This window comes from Erinaceus europaeus, chromosome 5 (assembly GCF_950295315.1).
Source record: "Erinaceus europaeus chromosome 5, mEriEur2.1, whole genome shotgun sequence".
NCBI lineage: Eukaryota > Metazoa > Chordata > Mammalia > Eulipotyphla > Erinaceidae > Erinaceus > Erinaceus europaeus.
Window position 1 is genome coordinate 4,704,577 of NC_080166.1, and position 18,578 is coordinate 4,723,154.

General features: G+C 40.5%; 1 protein-coding gene across 1 annotated transcript in view; it reads right to left on the reverse strand.

Moving 5' to 3' along the window:
- FGF10 (fibroblast growth factor 10) overlaps positions 1 to 18,578 on the reverse strand; it is a 93,993-nt gene that overhangs the window by 3,004 nt on the left and 72,411 nt on the right. Inside the window, exon 2 of the mRNA XM_007517627.3 lies at positions 3,903 to 4,006. Within this exon, the coding sequence (XP_007517689.1) occupies positions 3,903 to 4,006 (104 nt within the window). The remainder of the gene's footprint in view (positions 1 to 3,902; positions 4,007 to 18,578) is intronic.

Genomic DNA, 18,578 nt, shown 5'->3' on the forward strand with positions numbered 1-18,578 from the left:
TCAACCAAATTTGACCAGTGTTTCCATAAAAAAAAAAAAAATGATAGGGAGTCGGGCAGTAGCGCAGTGGGTTAAGTGCACGTGGTGTCAAGCTCAAGGACCAGCATAAGGATCCCGGTTTGAGCCCTCGGCTCCCCACCTGCAGGGGAGTTGCTTCATAGGCGGTGAAGCAGGTCTGCAGGTGTCTGTCTTTCTCTCCCCCTCTCTGTCTTCCTCTCCTCTCTCCATTTCTCTCTGTCCTAACAACTGTGACATCAATAGCAACAACAACAATAAATACAACAACAATAAAAAAAATTAAAAAACAAGGGCAACATAGAAAGGACAAAATAAATAAATATAAAAAATAATAATAGTTTCTCATTTATTTCATAAATACTGGGGTTGGGGTGTTTTCTTTCTTTTGCCTCTGGGGTTGTCACTGGGGCTCGGTGCCTATACTATGAATCCACTGCTCCTGGTGGCCATCTTTTTTTTTTTTCCATTGTTGTACTTGCTGTTGTTGTTGGATAGGACAGACAGAAATGGAGAGAGGAGGGGAAAACAGAAAGGGGGAGAGAAAGATAAACACCTACAGACCTGCTTCACCGCCTGTGAAGCGACTCCCCTGCAGGTGGGGAGCCAGGGGCTCAAACTGGGATCCTGACACCGGTCCTTGTGCTTGGCACCACGTGCACTTAACCCGCTGAGCTACTGCCTGACCCCCCACTTTATCATTTTCTACTCAAAGGTTATTTTACAGATAATTATATCCACTATAATAAAGGATGAACAGTTTAGAGACTAGGGAGACCTGAGTTTATTTTGCAGGAATTGACATTTGAAACAAATAGAGAAACAGGTTGGAAGGATGGGTTGTGATGGACTAAACTATCAGGAGAGGAAATTAGGTCTATGGAATAGAAAACATCTAGTCTTGCATAGTTCTCAGAGTTGGGAATATCAGCTCTCACCATCTTGAAGTTCATAGTCTACTATGAGAAGATAGTCAAAATCAACAGATGAAGAAAAATATGGGCCAGGCAGTGATAAACAGGGCTACGCTCAGGTGGAGCAAAGTGCAAGGACCGGCATCAGGATCCCAGTTCGAGGCCCCCGCTCCCCACCTGCAAGGGAGTCGCTTCACAAGTGGTGAAGCAGATCTGCAGGTGTCTGTCTTTCTCTTCCTTCTATTTTCCTCCCCGCCATCTCAATTTCTCTCTGTCCTGTCCAAAAAAAAAAGGGGGCTCCTCCAGGAGCAGTGGATTCATAGTGCTAACACCTAGCCCCAGCAATAACCCTGGAGGAAAGAAAGAAAGAAAGAAAGAAAGAAAGAAAGAAAGAAAGAAAGAAAGAAAGAAAGAAAGAAAGAGAGAAAGGAAGAAAGAAAGAAAGAGAGAAAGGAAGAAAGAAAGAAAGTCAGGTAAAGCTCATTGTAGATAGTTACAGTGGGATGATAGGCTAGAAATGAACAGAGCATCGACTTTAGACATTGACATGGAATAAGTGAGAGATCAAAGGCAAGCATGGACGCAGTACTTGAGCTGTGCTGGTATAGAGAAAAATCAATAATTAAAACAGGTGAGTAGGATAAAAAGTACTCAGTATTTTAGGATATATTTTTTTAAATGATGTATTTAAACTTCATGGAATAGATTTTTAAATGTACTTTAAAATACAGTTTCACCCTTTTATTATTTCTCTTTTTCTATAAAGAAAGATTCACATTTCTTTAAAAAACATTTTAATTTATTTTATTTTTGGATAGAAACAGAGAAATTGAGAGGGGTGGGAAAGAGGGAGAAAAGGAGAGAGACACATGCAGCCCTGCTTCACCACTTGTGAAGCTTCCCCCTTTGCAGGTGGGTACCAGGGGCTTGAACCTGGGTCTTCGTACACTGTACTGTGTTCGCTCAACTAGGTGCACCACTGCCTACCAGCTCCTCTTTCTATTACGTTAATTCATTAAAATAATTTTTATTTATTTACTTTTCTTTTTTTGCCTCCAGGGTTATTGCTGGGGCTCATTGCCTGTACTCTAATCCACTGCTTTTGGAGGCTATTATTTCCCCTTTTTTTTTGCCCTTGTTGTTTATCATCATTGTTATTATGATTATTGTTATTCTTTTTGCTGTAGTTGTGTTGGATAGGACAGAGAGAAATGGAGAGAGGAGGGGAAGACAGGGAGGAGGAGAGAAAGACAGACACCTGCAGACCTGCTTCACCGCCTGGGAAGCGACTCCTCTGCAGGTGGGGAGCCGGGGGCTCAAACCAGGATCCTTGTGCCGGTCCTTGTGCTTTGTGCCACCTGCGTTTAACCCACTGCACTACCGCCTGACCCCCTTAATTAAAATAATTTAAACTTTCTCATTCATTTTTCTTGGCTTGACCTTATAACCTTACAACTCTGGTTTTGTCTGGCTTGTATTGATCACTATATTCTGAGGAATATCCACCAGGTTTTCCTGCCCAATAAGTCTGATAGAAGTAGATCATGGAGGGACCCAGTCCTGTTCATTAAAAGAAAAAAAAGGGGGGGGTCTCAGAAGTGATGATATGTGGACCCTTTACTCTATTAAGTAGAGTCACAAAATGATCCATTTTTCTTCAAGGCTTATTTCTAGACAATTAAACAGTGGAAAATATAACTAAAAGTCCTGTGACTTTTGCCTTGTTCATTAAACCTCTACCATAGCCAAAGGAACTGATTTACAATATGCCTGAATATTCAGCTATAAAGGGAGAGGATCAGAAGTCATTGTGGGCATTACACTGAAGTGTAAGGTCAGTGGTTCTCAAATTCTGGTGTCAGGGACACCTGGAACCTTGTTAGAATTGCACATTCTTCGGCTCTACTGCAGCTTTAGTCAATTAGGAAATCTAGGCTTCGGTGTAAGAAAAATCTCCCAGTGACTCTGACATTCATTCAAGTCCGAGAGCAGCTGAGGCTAGGCAGCCATTGTAATCCATACGGAAATCAAAATTTAAGTCTGTTTACACATTTTGAAGTAATTTCCCTAATATTTCCCCATAGAACATAAATGTAAATAAACTAAAAATAAATAAATAAATAAATAAATAAATAAATAACATGGAATACCAGCTTCATAACTGAAATCATGTCTCCTGCCTGCAGAAATAAAATGTGAGTTGACTGAAAGGCAACCAAGTGAGGCCTGTCTTGATATATGTTCTTATTTCAGATACTTCCCAGAATACTAATCCTGGAACCAGTTTTAAATTCATCTATAACACACACACACGCACACACACGCACACACACACTCACACACACACACACTCACACACTCACACTCACACACACACACTCACACACACACACTCACACACACACACACTCACACACACTCACACACACACTCACACACACACACTCACACACACTCACACACACACACACTCACACACACACACACACACTCACACACACACACACACACTCACACACACACACACACACACTCACACACGCACACACACGCACACGCACACACACGCACACACACGTACACTGTCTAATCTATTCAATTCATGATCTGCGTACTTAATAGTTGTTTTCCAAATTGTCTGTGGTGCCTTTGCCAATCTGACCACATGCTTCCGTGAGAGTTCAGAAGGAACACTGACTGACGCATGCCAGCAGCAGTCTGTGTGGCGGACTAATGGGCGGACAGCAGGGGACATTCTAGAGCTGGAAGACCTGCCCTGCCAGCCCTTGGCTGCCAGCCCAGTGGGGCTGTGAGGTTTTTTCGGTTGGTTAGTTGTTGTTTTTTTTTCTATTTTTTCTTTCTACTTACTAGCAATAGAATGATAGCAAGGCTACTCAATATCTAGGGGAAACAGTCCCAAACTGTAGTCATGACAGACAGTGTGGGTTTTGAAAATAAAAGCAGACTACTTACGGAGCCATAAAGTTTCCCCTTCTTGTTCATGGCTAAGTAGTAGTTGCTGTTAATTGCTTTCACTGCAACAACTCCGATTTCCACTGAAGTTATCTCCAGGATACCTAAAACACACAAGTTTAAAATGCTAAACTGAAAGGATCCCATTAATTTAGCTACAAGAAAGAAAAATCACTGTTGAGTTTGTTTTTAAAAGCTTTTTTCTAAAAAGAAATTTTATTTGTTTATTTATTTATTTATTTATTGGACAGAGACAGAGAGAAATCTAGAAGGACAGGGAAATAGAAAGTGAGACAGAAAGACACCTGTAGCACTGCTTCACTGCTTGTAAAGCTTCCACCCTTCAGGTGTGGACAGGGGGCTTGAACCTGGGTCCTTGAGCATGGTAACATTTGCACTCACCAGGCAAACCACCACCCATCCCCTTTGAGTTTGTTTTTTGAAGGCCTTTCAAATCCAGGTTGAGTGGGATAAGCCAAAAGAGAAGGATAAATACCAGATGATCTTACTCTTAGGACTTAGGAAGCAAGGACAGAAAGAGAAAACAGAAAGTAAATTTTTGATTGGGTTTGGTGTGTTGCATCAAAGGAAAGCAAAGGACTCTGGGGAAGGATGGGGCAGTGGGGTGGAGTGGGCGATGCTCTGGAGTCCTGATGCATGAGGGTGAAAAAAGGGACCTACAATGGGAGGAAGAGTATTTTGCAGACACCTATCACAGAGAGATGATAGATTATACCCATGTGCCAATAACTAATGGATCTCATTAGCCACTCGATCAAATTTATTTAAAAATAAAAAATGAAAGCAAACAAAGTCTCCCCTTGCAATTTGCATAGAAGCCCAGCAGCAACGTGGAAATGAGGGGAAAAATCTCTTTAAAAAATCCCCCCAAATTATACTCTGAACATATAGGGGGAAATACTGTTTCAATTAAAACACTTCCTTGGCTGACTTTGCATTTCCAACCCTATAAATATTGAAACAACTTTACTCATCATAGCCTAGATTTCACAAAACTTATCAGACCTTATATCTCCACTCGGCATTAAATTAAATCTGCAACATATGTCAATAATATGTCAGAACTACCTCAATCTGTTAAAATAGTGGTAAATGATTTCTTTCTTTGTAGGACTCTCAGATAAATGAAATCCATTGGCTACACTGAAGTGATAAATTAGCTTTTGGCAACCAAATTGACATTTGGAAATACAGAGACACTAATCCCGACATAGACGATGTCTTTAAAGTAACAGAAACACTATTCTGGGTTGGGAGAAAACCCATCAGCATTCATTCCCCCTCTCCCCAACTGTCTGTTTCTAACTCTCTTCTGCCTTCTCACTCCCTTTCCACTCCCATCCTTTCATTCTTCCTCCCTCCCCTACTTTTTCCTTCTAGTTTTTTCACAAGTGCACAATTAAATTGCTCCTGTATTCTTCTCTCTCTCTCTCTCTCTCTCTCTCTCTCTCTCTCTGTCTCTCATATATATAGAGGATAAGAAACATAGGAGGCAGAGATAGACTTAGGAACACAGAGACAGAGACCAGAAAGATACCACAGCACTCTTCCCCACACTTGTAAAATTTGCTATGCAGATGCTCCCCTGTGGTGACTGGGTCCTCGTGCATGGAGAAGTATTCACTCTATTGGGGGAGCTAGTCCCTGGCACGAAGAATGGAAAAAATGAATAAATCAGTAACTGATGGACAGGTGGCCTTTCCCCTAAATTGGGTTTCATCCAGCTTTAGCCACACTTCTCTGAGATAATTGTCAGCAACTAGAACGAGGCCACTTGATATACCACTCAAAGTGCTGACTCACTTTTAGTTCAAGACCAATTTGGCAGCAAACTGATTAGCAAAGACCTCAGATCCATAGTAACTGAATCTGAATCCCAGCTTCACGTTTAGTGGTAAATAACTCCGATGCCTAGATGTCCACTTATTCTGTAAAACATGCAGTATCATAGCCTGCCTCTCTCTCTCTCTCTCTCTCTCTCTCTCTCTCTCCTGCCACCAGGGTTATCTATGGGGGACTCAGTGCCTGCACGATGCACCCACAACTCCTAGCAGGCATTTCCCCTTTTTCTTTTCCTTTGCTTTTTTTTTTATTAGAACAGAGAGAAATTGGAAGGAGATGGGGAGAAGAGAGAGAGAGCTGTAGGCCTGCTCCACTACTCATGAAGCTTCCCTCTAAAGGTGAGGAGCGAGGATTCAAACCTGGGTCCTCTTGCATGGTGCTGTACTGCACTCAAAGTCTCACTGAGAGAGTTAAATGAGGCAGTTCAGGGCTGGTAAAACAGTACCCCTGAAGAGTTCGCAGGCTTGTTCATTACGACCATAGTTCCAGCATGTCCCCTGTAACACCAGAGACAGCTTCAGTGCCATGGTATTTTTTCCTCTATCTGTTGTTGTTAAAATTCGGAGGCTCCAGCTGGCTGGGCTAGCTTCACGGGCGGGTAACAGAGACGACCAGAGACATATGGCTGGACAGGGAAGCTATATTACTTTATTCAGGAACAACGATTCATAAACTAAACCAAACTAATCACCAAACAGAACTCTGCTGCCTCTTTCCCCCGCGGCGACGCCAAGCACTCTCGAACTCTGCCACTCTGGAACTCTCTCGGGGTTCCTTGGGGCAGGGACAAGCGGGCCCGCGAAACTAGCAGGACTGAATCAATTTTCTTGGCAGGGGGAGAGCTAGAACAACCCAATGTAAAGCATACAACAATCTGTCTCTCTGTATGAAGAAAAAAAGTTCTCAGAGTAGAGAAGCCCAGGTGGTGAAAATAATAATAATAATAGTAATAAAAAAGAAAGAAAGAAAAATCTTGAGAAAGAGAGAGACTACTTAAAGCAATTAGAACTTACCTAGAGCATAGTATATCCTTAATTTTTTATTAAAAGAAAATTTTCTTTCAACAGTGACACATTTTGTAATTTCTTCAATAAGCTATATAAATCCTGAATAGAAATTCTTGTTGGCTTAGCCCTTAAAATCTGGAATTTGGTTCAATCTTATCATTTATCACATAGTGTCTATCATACAAATTTCATCCTAAATACAGAGTAATTAAAAAATAAACACTTCTGTGGACTTTGCCTGGAGTTTAAACAAGGGGGAGGTTTATTACACCTTGGGTTATTGAGGTACAAAGAACTGTGGCAGCAAAATAAGTCAAGGGGGAAAGACTGGTTCGCCATGGTGGAGTGAAGCCCTGAGTCCATAAGCTAGTCACCAGTGCCCAGAGCCCCATTTCAGGTCCCCGGGGAGGCAGCACGGTGGGTCAGCAGGTAAGTAAGGGCAGCAGGAACAGAACCGAATGGGAGAAGAGCCAAGAAAGACCCAAGTGCCACCAGACATTTGCTTAACTAGTCTCTTACACCTGCCCATCCCTTGTGAGTTTGCATAAGATCCTGGAAGGCTCTTCAGACGGCTGTCAGTCGTATGCTAATGGCATTCAGGTCCCAACAATATATAGCCATGCTGCCCAGAGAGAATGAGTGACTTGTTCTCAAGACCTGGCCACCCACCCATTTTCCTGCCCTTTCTTCATAGGCTAATGAGCCAGGGGAGGTCAATGGAAATTCTCCAGTTCTTCCGTTGTAAAGTCATCACTGATTTGTTTATTTTTCCTTTTGAAGAACTACATGTAATGAACAATTCTGCCCTGGAATCAGGTGGGCAGCCGCTGGCCTACCACAGCCCATCATTACTAGCATATGATAGGTCTCAAACAGTATGCTCAAATCAAAGGAAATACAATGCTTGCTTTTAAAAAAAAAAGATTTTTAAAATATTTATTTATTGATTTCTTCCCTTTTGTTGCCCTGATTATTTTCTTCTTGTAGTTATTATTGTTTTGTTATTTATGTCATTATTGGATAGGTCAGAGAGAAATGGAAAGAGGAAGGGAAGACAGAGGGGCCTGTGAAGGGACTCCCCTGCAGGTGGGGAGCCTGGGGCTCCAATAGCCTTGCACCACCTGTGGTTAACCCACCGCGCCACTGCTCGGCCCCCAGTGCTTGTATTTTTAAATTAATTCTCTTTATGTTGGTAGTTGTCCTCAAGGTACATGTACACATACTTACATTTATTTGCATATTAAGAAGTGCTTTCTTATAGCTTATTATTTTAAAATCTCATCACAAGCCTTGAATGAAGAAATACTATGATTTGAATTGCAGGTGAAAAAAGAAAGGAAGGTTATCTTAACATAGAGGTTAGATAACTCACATGTAAGGTGATAACGTTTGGTGAGCCAGCAAGAATGAGCCCAATACCTAGCCCTCTCTCTCCATCGATTATTAATCTACCTTTCCACTAATCTGCCTTTTCACCTCCTTTTCCCAGCCCTATAGGAGAAGCGTGTTGGAAAATTCTCCAGGAAAATGAGTCATCACTATGATTATGTCCAGCTGTCTAATGTGCCACTCTTCCCCAGGGTGTTGGCATGTCAGAGAATAATGTCCCAGTTCCAGTGAAAGAAATCTAATATACTTTATGCCACAAGCCAAAAAATATAGGCATACAGGAGACAGAAAATGTTTCAAGGGCCTTGAAAAATATTTGGTCAGATAGTAACTTTGCTTGCCCAAGAGACAAGGATGCACTGTCAGGAAACTGCAAGATGTTTCCTATGTAGGATTTTGAAATTGGAAGTTGTTGGACTGAAAAGGAAGAATGGAAAGTTTCAGCAAAGGCTTAGTTACAGGTTTGAAGGTGAATGAGAAGTAGCGAGGTTAAGCTGTAATGACAGACTGAGTTGGCAAGATAAAAATGTAAAATAAATACTATAAGATCCTTAATTCATTTTAGGGCACACTGTTTAAGTGAGATCATATTTAAATTCAGAAACTCTAGGATTCTTCCTACTTTGCACAAAACAGTAACTAATTCAAAAGTTCATCAATGGATTAACCATTTTTCAACCTGCAGCAGTTGAGACTAGCCTGAAAAGCTTAAACATGCTTCAAAATAAAACAAAGGGGGGTTGTAGATAATTTAAGACCCTTTCAAATTCTGAAAATAATATTTCAGATATACCACGTGTCACCATATGTCAGTAAGTTAAAACTTTATTAATCTTGTGGGTAATGAATATGTTTGCCTTTATTATTAACATCTGTGAATGTTAGAAGAGGCATCTCTCCGATGTTCTCTGTCCTTGTTGAAGATGATCACTGTTGCCCAGGAAAGAATTCTGGGGATGAGCTCCAGAGTTCTGTTTGACATTTGTTATATTAATAGCATGTATCTTGATACATAGTTCAATGCCAATTTAAGGATGGCTTCTTAGGGCACAGAGATTGGAGGACAGTGATCTTACCTATCTGTATTTCCTTCAATTTACATGAATCTACAGTTATCTCAAACTTGTAAGTTAATAGATTTATTTTTTTTACTCAAGAAAACCAGAAAATTATATCTTCTTTCCTCATTCAGATAACTCAGACATTTTTGTAAATTTAAATAAATATTCTTTTATTGTTGTTGCTACCAGAGTTTCGAAGCTCTGGATCAACTTTTAAAGACAGAAAGAAACAGATGGGGGTGAGGGGAGGACCTCACAACATCAACATTTTCTTCAATGTGGTAAAGACCAGGCTTAATCTGGATCATATCCACTGCAATAAAATTCACTATCCTGGTGAGTTAATTTTCCTGTCAGACATATTGTACAGTGAAGTTCTCTTATCTATATTAAACTGTGACTACATCAACTTTGATGTTTCTCAACAGATCAATATCCTAGAAAGTAAGGTAAATCTAATTAAGGGCTTGCAGATAGTTTGATTCCAGTATGTAGGAAGCCTACAAAGAGTAGTTCTCGTCTGGGGGATAGATAGAAAATGTCAATGGAGTTATGGTTCACGTCTGGCAAAGCCCTAGTATCAGTAGGACTAAAAGACTAGTGACATAGAGACTTAGGGTGAAACAAGCTGAGTGACAGTGAATGCTAAGTTGGAAGACAGAATGCAGTCATAGAAAAGCAACTTACAGGAGGCTGGGCAATAGTGCAGCAGGTTAAGCGCACATAGTGCGAGGCGCAAGGGCCGGCGTAAGGAACCCGGTTCGAGCCCCCGGCTCCCCACCTGCAGGGGAGTTGCCTCACAGGCGGTGAAGCAGGTCTGCAGGTGTCTTTCTCTCCTCCTTTCTGTCTTCCCCTCCTCTCTCAGTTTCTCTCTGTCCTATCCAACAACAATAACAGCTGTACTAACAACCACAGCAAAGGGCAACAAAAGGGAAAAATAGCCTCCAGGAACAGTGGATTTGTAGTGCTGGCACGGAGCCCCAGTGATAACCCTGGAGGCAACGAAAAAAAGAAAGGAAGGAAGGAAGGAAGGAAGGAAGGAAGAAAGAAAGAAAGAAAGGAAAGAGAGAGAGAAAGAGAGAGAAAGAAAGAAAAAAGGCAACTTACATTGGCTGGAATTCCAATGCCAACTAACTACTAGAGATAAGATACATGTTGAGATTTTTTTTTAACTGCTACCAAAATTATCGGTGGAACTCAGTGCCTATACTTTGAACCCACCATTTCCAGTGATTTTCCGCCCTCTTTTTCTTTTTACTTGATAGGGTAGAGACAAAAGGGAGTTAGGATGGGGGTGACAGGGAGTGAAAGAGAGATACCTGTAGCCCTGCTTCCCTACCTGTGAAATTTCCTCCCTGCAGTTGAGGATGGGGGGCTTGACCCTGGGTCCTGTGCAGGATAATGTGTGCACCTAGTGGGGTGCACCACAGCCCCCCACGAATTGAGTGTTAAAGCCTGAGAGAATACTGGGAAGGTAGGAAGGATCTGCCCTAGTTGTTGGCGTTTGTTGTAGTTGTTATTTTTGTCATAGCTGTCGTTGCTGGATAGGACAGAGAGAGGCCGAGAGAGGAGGGGAGACAGAGAGGAGGAAAGATACATACCCGCAGACCTACTTCATCACCTGTGAAGCGACCCCCTGCAGGTGGAGAGCCGGGGGCTCAAACCGGGATCCTTACACGGGGTCCTTGCGCTTTACACACACACACACACACACACACACACACACACATACACACACACACACACACACACACACACCACACACACACACACACACACACACACACACACAATAGAGAAAGAGAGAGGAAGAGACCACAGCATTTAGGAGTCCTTCTTTGTGGTGGGAGGCAGGCTTGAACCAGGGACACAGGCATAACAAGGCAGCACACTATATAAGTGAGCTATTTTTCCAGCTCTCAGAATAATCTTAAGAAGGCTAAACATGGGGCCATATGGTGGTGCACCTGGCTGAGTACAAATTTTATAATTTATAAGTCCCTGGTCCCCACCTGCAGGGGGAAAGCTTCATGAGTGGTGAAGCAGTGTTACAGGTGTCTCTCCATCTCTCTCCCTCTCTATCTCCTCCTTCCCTCTCAATTTCTGGCTATCTCTACCCAATAAATAAAGATAATAAAAAATAAATTAAAAACATCACATATTTTGTGATGTTAATAAAAATTTTTTACAAAAAGGAGGCAAAACATTGAGGTTGTAGAGAAGACTCAAGTTATCAAACATCCTGTATGACTGTAAGGAGTTTGGCAAATGGGAATTATTTTATCTAATAACTGTATTTAGCAAATTTCTCTAAGTAGAAGGTGGGAGTCTGTGAAGTTTATCTTTAATTGTATTTGAAACTTGAAACGATCCATACTCCTAAATGAATTGTGACAAAAAAAATCAGTTCTGACTGATTAACAAATTCTACTTAATGATACACCATTACTATAGTAGTGGGGACGATTTTTCACAATTGAAATATAAATCATCTGGAAGTCACAATTTTCATGTGAATTATCTGTTCTTTAGACTTCTGGGATGAAAGTTACCATTTTGAGTGTCACTGAATATTTTCTCTGGGGAGGTATTCAGTCACAAGGATCCCAGTTTATGCTTCTGTCCTTTTCTAGAAGTCAAACATCTGACCTATTTAATTTCTGTCCACATAAACTAACATAAGACCTGACTGTGTCTCTTTCTGAGCCATTTAAATAATAGCTATTGATCTGGGTAGTGACTGTCTCCTTAAATGTTTTTCATAGGTATATAGGAGAAAGCAGAATTCAAGTGAATCTTTAATAGAATCAACATAGAAGGCAGAAAAAAACAGCCTGGGAAATTCTACTATCTTCTTCTAGCTAGATTAAGCCTGGATATATGAAGGAAACCTCATCACTGTTTGAGGAAATGAATTCCACTAACCTGTACTAAGCACCAATGTCCAGAATTTGTGTTAGTCTTCACTAGAGAAGATACAAAGTCAATCAGGTCACTTATTACCTTCAAGTAATTAGAATACAAGCACCCCCCTGCAGGGGAGTCACTTCACAGTCAGTGAGGCAGGTCTGCAGGTGTCTATCTTTCTCTCCCCCTCTCTGTCTCCCTTCCTCTCTCCATTTCTTTGTCTTCTCCATCAATGACGACATCAATAACAACAACAATAATAACTACAACAGTAAAACAATAAGGGCAACAAAATGGAATAAATAAATATATTTCTTAAAGAATACAAGCAAAATACATGTTGAGTGCTAGCTGAGAGGTAAAAATGCATTGTTGTGGGCTTAATAGTAGACCAGTCATCTGGAAGAATATGGTTGGTGTTTGAAATGAACCTTAACAAGGTAGGGTTTTAGGAAGTGAAAATTTGACAAGTAGAAGGGGAATTCTTGGCAGAGAGAAGAGAATGAATGAAAAAAGTATGGTGGAGGGAGAAAGACGGCTGAGGGCTTGAGCCACATTCGTTTCCCCTGGCAGTTGCTCTCGATAAAATTAAGGTGTCTGTTTCATTGGGGTTTTCCCCAGGGTGAGACACGTCCTTTTCAAAATTTTATCATGAGATATGAAAGCAGCTGAGTAGATGTCAAAGCCTCATAAAGTCAAAATCAGTCATGTCTGTAGACAGTTTTACTCGAAATAGATTATGTAATACAATAAGGTTTGATAGCTTCAGTCAACGTGCTGAGACATACCATGACTAGTATAATGCAAAGCACAATTCTAACTCCTATAAATTCATCTCTCTTCTAAATGGTCATCAGTGTCCCAGATAATCCTGGACTACTCTAACATAGCAGGGCTGTGGAACTCACGGCCATTGTTATCAAATTCACATTATATATGAGATGCTACTGTCCTGCCCAGCAGCATGAGCATAAATGGCTTTAAATGTAATCTTCAGTTAAGAATCATTGTCATGAGAGTCGGGCGATAGTGCAGCAGGTTAAGTGCACGTGGCATGAAGTGAAGTGCAAGGATCTGTATAAGGATCTTGGTTCGGGCCCCGCTCCCCACCTGCAGAGGAGTCACTTCACAAGCAGTCAAGGGAAAATAAATATTTAAAAAAACTAAAAAAAAGAAAATTTAAAGTTTTTTCGGGTTTATAATAATTTAACTGTAAGTATTAGACATACTAAGATTGCCTTTTTCTTTTAGCATACAACAGTTTGGTATGCCTTTGGCAAATAGTTATTTTGTTTGGATGTAAAAATCATTTATATCAAGGCTTTACAATTATGTAAATGATTTATAAGTATTAACAGCTACAGAACAAAAAAATTCTATTTTTGTATTTTTGTAAATGTTTTGGTTTACTTTACTCATGCTTTCTTAGGAATAAATCATTTAATAATATGCACTGAACACATATTATCAACTGTGCAGCATTTTAATAAGAAGAAATCACTGCAGTTTCTAGATATCTTTGAGAAAGACAGACAATCAGGATATAAGACTCAAAATGATTCTTTTAAAAAAATTTATTTATTTATTCCCTTTTGTTGCCCTTTTTATTATTGTAGTTATTATTGATGTCGTTGTTGGATAGGACAGAGAGAAATGGAGAGAGGAGGGGAAGCAGAGGGGGGGAGAGAAAGACAGACACCTGCAGACCTGCTTCACACCAGTGAAATGACTCTCCTGCAGGTGAGGAGCCGGGGGCTCGAACTGCGGTCCTTATGCCAGTCCTGGTGCTTTGCACCACATGCGCTTAACCTGCTGTGCTACTGCCTGACCCCCAACTTTAAATTTTCTAAATAACATATACATTGATCTGCAGCAATTTCTTAAAATTGTAAGTAAAAAGGTCTTGAACCTGCATTAGAAAGGCTATCTGTCAGTAAGGTTCAGTAAAAATGATTTCCATCAGAGTCAAATGCTCTTAGGAGTTTTGCTCATCCACATTAAAATAAGCTGGTGAATCAATTATGTAATCTTATCAGAATATATCAAAAGTATGAACAAAGTTTGACAGAGCATGGATTTTGTAGAGAAGCCACAGATAGTTGTCTGATGTGATATTCAAGTGTTATGTTGACATTCAGGAAGAAAAAATATATATATATATAGCTTCATGAGACTACACCTTCCAGCAAACTGCATTGGCTTAGTGTATACATGAAATTAAGTCTCTTTGTAATAAAATGAGCATTTTTCTTTATGTTGTAAAAATTATCCATCTAGTGGGCTGCAATTACTTCATTTCTGCTTTTGTATTTGTTGAGAACTTGATTCTATTCGAAATAGTGTCTATTTAGACTTAGATACCCTCCTCAACTACTTCCTATTACAGTTCTCTCACTCACTCCAAAGCTAACCTTATCAAAGCAAGGACTGCAGAATGCTTGACAGTTAAATGCTACTTTATTTTTCAAAAGTAATATATGTGCTTGGTTTATATGATCACACCCAAACAATTACAGCTGTTTTCATGGTCTAAATAATTCTCACCAAAAGAATTAAATAGATTCCAAATATCAAAGGGTAAGGATTGGGAAGGTAATATAATGGTTAGGCAAAATATTTTCATGTCTGAGACTCTGAAATCCCAGATTCAATCCCCCACACTACCATAGACTAGGGCTGTGTAGTGCTCTGGAAAAAAAAAAAATCCAAAGTAAACATTCTTAGGGCTCAGGAAATAGCGCAATAGTTATGCATAAAGACTTTCATGCCTGAGGCCCCAAAGGTGTCAGGTTCAATCCCCAGCACCACCATAGGCCAGAGCTAAGTAGTGCTCTTGCAAAAACAAAGTGTAAGCCTGTATTTAATATGAAACTAAAGTAAGTGAACTTCAACATACTATGTGTCCTTTTGAATTCCTACAGAGTGCGGAAGATCTTCCTGATACAATGTTGAGGTTCCTTATAGCGAAATCCCTAAAAGTGACTAGCACTTGTGCTGAGAGTTGCTTATTACAATGCTGTGTTCTGGGGCCGGGTGGTGGCACACCTGGTTGTGCCCACCTATTCAAGCCCCTGGTCCACACCTGTTAGGGGGAAGACTTTGCAAGTGGTGAAGTAGTGTTGCAGGTCTCTCTCTCTCTCTCTCTCTCTCTTTCCTTCTCCCTCCCTCTCTATTATCCTTTTCCCTTTCAATTTCTGGCTGTCTCTATCCAATAAATAAATAAAGATAATGGGCCTGGGTGGTGGTGCACATGGTTAAGCACATACATTATAGTGCGCAAGGATCTAGGTTCAAGCCCCTGTTCCCCATCTGCAGGAGGAAAGCTTCACAAGTGGTGAAGCAGGGCTGCTGTCTCTTTGTCTCTCTCCCTCTCCATTGCCCCTCCCCTCTCATTTTTTCTCTGTCTCTATCCAATAATAAATAAAATGTAAAAAAATAAAGATAATTAAAAAAATTAAAGGGCTTTTTAAAAATATTTATTTATTCCCTTTTGTTGCCCTTGTTTTTTTTAGTGTTGTAGTTATTGTTGTTGTTGGATAGAACAGAGAGAAATGGAGAGAGGAGGGGAAGACAGAGGGGCAGATAAAGATAGACACTTGCAGACCTGCTTCACCGCCTGTGAAGCGACTCCTCTGCAGGTGGGGAGCTGGGGGCTCAAACCTGGATCCTTACGCCGGCCCTTGCGCTTTGCACCACATGCGCTTAACCTACTATGCTACTGCCCGACTCCAAAAAAAATTTTTTTAAAGAAAATGCCATGTTGCCAAACTGCAAATCACATGGGTAATAACCCACCTTGCCAAAACAATTTCAGTAATTCTTCACTATGTCTTCTGCAATTTTTCATTTCCAAATCACCTCTAAACCTTTTTTGTTTGATTTTTTATTTGTTCTCCCATTACACTTACCCATTATCTCTCTCTTATCCACCCATAAAAATTTGGGGCACCTGTGTTAGTTGAAGTTGAGATCAGTTAATAAATATATATATTTTTAATTTCATCTTGACTTATAGCTTGTCTGTTTTGAAAGAAAATCAAAATAGAACTAGTACTTCTTATGTGTTGACAATCATAAATGTCTATATTACATGCTTATTTTTTTCTCTCCCCCATCAATGACATTTCTCTCTCTCAAACACTATTTATTTATTTACTTATTTAGTTACTTATTACCAGAGCACTGCTCAGCTCTGGTTATTGGTAGCGTGGGGGACAGAACCTGCAACCTTGGATCCTAAGTCATGAGAAGTCTTGTGCATAATCCCTATAATAGCTCCCTTCTTGTGCCTCTTTTTTAAAAAGATTTTATTTATTTATTTATGAGAAAGATAGGAGAGAGAAAGAACCAGACATCACTCTGGCACATGTGCTGCCAGGGATTGAACTCAGGACCTCATGCTTGGGAGTCCAAAGCTTTATCACTGTGCCACCTCCCAGACCACTCTTGTGCATTTTTTTTTAAAAGATAACAAAGAAGTCCCAATTTATGTGATGAAAGGAATGGAGGACTGAGGTGTGAATGAGAGGAAGTGGCAACTCAAAAGGAGCAGAAGGACTTAGCTTAACATCTTGGATAAGCCAGCTGCTATCTTATGTCCCTTAATGTTTTGGACAGATTTCCCCTAGAGTTATACCACGTAGGTCTGTATGATTACACTTCAGGGCCTTTCCACAGCTATGGAACCGCCTAAGGACACGTTTCCTCAGAACACTGGCCCCCCATGTCACGCATGTGTGACTGTGTACTCCTCATGTTTCCAGTTTGCCTCATTTACGAGTTGAGCTTAACTGTCTACAGCTCACAGGGCAATTGAGAGTCTCAGATAATAGGTATTGAGTAGGTCTGCTAAATCAGAATGGTGGCAACTTAACCAGTCTTCTGTATTGTGCCTCTCAAAGTTGAGCACGCACCAGAATCTTATGGGAAGCTTGTTTAAACACAGCTGATTGGGGATTTTTTTTTTTTTTTCACTCAGTAGATCTAGGGAGGGACCAGAGGGTTGGAATTTCTAGTAATTTCCCAGGCAGTGCTAATTCTTCTGGTTCAAAGACCACACATAGACTATCCTATATACTGAGATTCTGAGGCAGAAAAGTCTTTGATATAAAAATATCATTGACAGAATGCCATGTAAGGAAGAGTACTACAAACAGATATAGACAAGAATAATGGTAGCAGTCTAGCGTCTAAGCGACAATCATAAAGTCTGTGCGAAGAAGTGCTGGCCTTTCCTTTTGCTTGTTTTTGATAGGTATGGAACTCAGCATCTGCAGAACAGTGATGATGCTGACTTGGAATTTGTGTACCAAGATACTGTGTTATTACAGATAGTGAGTGTTTCCAAGGCTGACCACAAGGCTGACATCATCATCTATTCCATTCCTTAATAAACATGTGAAAACTTAAATATGTCCTTCCTGCTTCACATGCCTTTTCATAGGGCTAATTGTGCTGACACTCTGACAATTAAAGGACTCCCTAGCCCTCCTACAGTCACAGTGCTGGTGGGCTGGGTGGTGGCTCACCTAGTAGAACACAGGTTACCATGTGCAAGGACCTGGGTTCAGGCCCCTGGTCTCCACTGCCAGAGGGGAAGCTTCACAAGTGGTGAAGCAGTGCTGCAGATGCCTCTCTCTTTCCCTCATTATACCAACCTTCCCTCTTTCTGTCTCTATCAAGTAAATGATTTTTTTTTTAATGAAGTTTTATTGCTGATCAGGAAATGGTCTCAAAGCTGTAGAAATTTGTCTCATCTGCCATCTGGTGTTAAGGGCATATACTTACTCTCCAATCATCTCATTTTTATTGAACAAGGAACATTGGAGTGGGCTAGTCATTACCCTGCCTAGTCCACTTGCAGTAGAACTGGCTAGCTTTTCTGGTAGCCACATCTTTCTTCACTTGATGTTCACTTGGAATTGCAGACAGAAACAGGACTGCGTTAGCAGAAAATCCTTATCTCATTAAAGACTAGACATCTTTCCCAGTCTACTAAGGACCAACCTGATTTGCATTTCCACTTCATGCGCCAGAAAGTCATTAGCTTGACCTTCCTGAACACAATGGGAAAGTCTAGTCAAGCACTGTTGTGATTTCACCATCGACAATGCTCTCACATGAGAAGGATTAGAAATTGCCAGCACAATCTAGGGAAACTTTACCCAGTTGTCATGCTAATCCATAAAGTGAGCTAACTGCTGATTTCTTATTACATTTCTAATTCAAGTTAAATATGATGGAGGGGGTGTTGTCTACCATATCCATCATTAGTCAACAACACCAATGTCTCCTCACAACAGTGTCCTAATGAGATTTTAAAACCTTGACATTCTTTGTTGTTGTTTTTTTTTATCACCAACAGATATACATATATTTTTTATGTTCATTTAACTTTATTGAACTGTGTCAGTAAAGAGACAAGTGATACAATGGCCCTGAAGATAAGA